Below are 2,451 nucleotides of genomic sequence, written 5' to 3'. Positions count from 1 at the left end.
CGGGGTTCTTACTCTGATGTTGTTAGAGGAAGTTGTATCCGACCCCAAGCCAGTAGTGGCTTTCAAGGGATGTGATCCGTGACACAAGAAACTTAAAGGGGGAAGGGAAAGAAAGTTAAGAACTTAAGATTATAATTGTTCCCATCACCAAATAAATAATATATAAAAAGAGTGCACAGGGGGAGGGGTTTAACACTATACAGGGGAATTATTCACAAATTGTCTTCTGCTGAAGACTCAGGTGCAAAACTCTCGGTGCTGAGTCCTCGGTGCTTACGTGGCCTCACAACGAATCCTCTGAGAATGCCGAGCCTACCCTGGCCACAGGTCAGCCAAAACACAGGTCCACTGGGGGCACCGCCGTGGAGGCCGTCAACCACACGTCCAGCAGATCTTCTGGCAGGTTCCGGATCAGCAAGGCTGGTCAGGCCACTCCACGGGCGATATTAGGGTAACGCCCTAGACAGGAGTCTCATGTGATATCACAAATCACTCTCCTGTCCTCAGTACCCCAGTGGATAATCGTCTCCAGCAGTCGGTCCCGGGTAATCCTTCTACTGCCACTCCACTGGCAGGGTAACACCACAGTGTTCTTCCGGGGGACGACTTCGCAGCTGCTGCAGCAAAGCACAAGGTATGGAGACGGCTGCCTTGGGTAGACTGACTCCACTTCCATCACCGCAGTCCCAGGTCGACTCTGTAAGCAGACACGTCCTCACTAACTGGGACACACTAAGGCACCTCACTTACAGGCTCAGACACAAACGCCGACCTATCCACTCCATAGATGGCGCTGGTGTCTGAGCACCACCTCACCAGAGGTCAGCAGCGGCTGTGTTGTGAGCTTAACAGGACTGGAAACTGGCCCTTGTGGCTAGTACACGTCGTCCTCACCAGGTGTCGTCGTCCATTTGGAGGGGGTTTCGGGAGCTGACCCACAGATGGCGCGGTCGTCACTGCTCCGTGCTCGGACGTCGGATCCGGGTTCGTAACATAGACACTCTCACTGATCTTAGACAGAAATTTTGGCTTCCTCAAGGTCGTCAAACTGTCAAATCCCTTATCAAGTCTTGTGTAGTCTGCAGGAGGTATGATGCTCGAGTGTTTCCTTACCCTGGACCTCCACCACTCCCTAAGGAGCGAGTTGTCCACCTTCGTCCTTTTGAGACCACAAGAGTCGATTACACAGGAGCTTTAATTTTAACTGGCACTCCAGATAAAATTCCGGTGAATGCCTATTTATGCCTCATCATGTGTGCAACCACACGAGGCGTACATTTAGAAGTACTTCTGACATGAGTGCAGAAGTCTTTCTGAAGAATGCCAAGCCTTTCATAGATTTGCAGCACGCAGATCCTGCCCCAAATTGATGATTTCAAATAACGGGTCAAATTGAAGCCGGAGAAGCATGCCTACGAGAGATATGGTACCATCCAGAGGTATGTTTAGTGCTAAAACAGAGACAGTGCCACTGGAAATTTATTCCTCCACGAGCCCCGTGGCAAGGCGGATTTTATGAAAGCATGGTGGGAACTGTGAAGAAATGCCTAAGAAAGGCCTTACACCAACAGAAAATTAGCCTTACTGAGTTGCAGACCCTTGTCACAGAAATTGAGGCACGAGTCAATAACAGACCATTAACTTACCTTTCTGATGACTTCTCCCAGAGAGAACCCCTGAGTCCCTCTCATTTGATTTATGGTGATCTTCTGAGCCCTCTAATATCTCCAGCAGACGAGGATCCAGCTGACCCTTTATATGTTAGTAGAAGTGATTTGGTGGAAAGTTACAAACATCTTTCAAGGGTAATAGAGAAAAGGAATGAAGTATGGACTCATGAATATCTCACCGCTCTAATAGAATACCATTATGGAACTCCAAGCTCCTACAATAAAGTTCAACCGAAACCAAGTGATCTAGTCTTAGTTGACAGTGATGGACCTAGGTCCGATTGGCCTATAGGCAAGATTGTCGATGTCCACCCCGATCGCCAAGGTATCCTACAGATAGTTTAGGTTCAGTATCGAGGCACTACTACCTTGAAAACCCTGGAAAAGATAACCTCTAGAATTAGTTGAACATGACTGTTCCAGAGAGGTACTTTTACCACAAGTTTCAGAAGACAGTAATGTTGCTCAACAGAGCACATGACCACCAAGAGTCGTCACTCAGCAATGTAAGCTGAAGTGTTAATAGAGAAACAAAACAAATTTGTTGAAACAAATTCAACAATACTTTAATTTTGACTAAGTGCAGATAACTTATTCGAATTTAAGTCAATCATGATGATACGGTGATGGGTTAATGTCCAATAACTCAACAGTTACAAGTCACCATGACCCTAGACAGCGACCTCACTGTAGTTTCGAAGCCTTCGTGATTTTGAATGATATAATAATATAAGTTTTATATTCCATTTCATGTAAAGTCACGTAGAGTGCAGACTATACA

General features: G+C 46.6%; 1 protein-coding gene across 1 annotated transcript; it reads left to right on the top strand.

Annotated features, from left to right (window-relative positions):
- The first annotated feature begins 1,523 nt into the window (after window positions 1-1,523).
- Window positions 1,524-2,015, top strand: LOC138353613 (uncharacterized). Its single transcript, XM_069306812.1, has one exon. The coding sequence runs from the start codon at window positions 1,524-1,526 to the stop codon at window positions 2,013-2,015; it is 492 nt and encodes a 163-aa protein (XP_069162913.1).
- The last annotated feature ends 436 nt before the right edge of the window (window positions 2,016-2,451 follow it).

The sequence above is a fragment of the Procambarus clarkii genome, chromosome 58 (assembly GCF_040958095.1).
Source record: "Procambarus clarkii isolate CNS0578487 chromosome 58, FALCON_Pclarkii_2.0, whole genome shotgun sequence".
NCBI classification, from domain to species: domain Eukaryota; kingdom Metazoa; phylum Arthropoda; class Malacostraca; order Decapoda; family Cambaridae; genus Procambarus; species Procambarus clarkii.
This window is presented reverse-complemented; position numbering and strand designations above follow the sequence as displayed.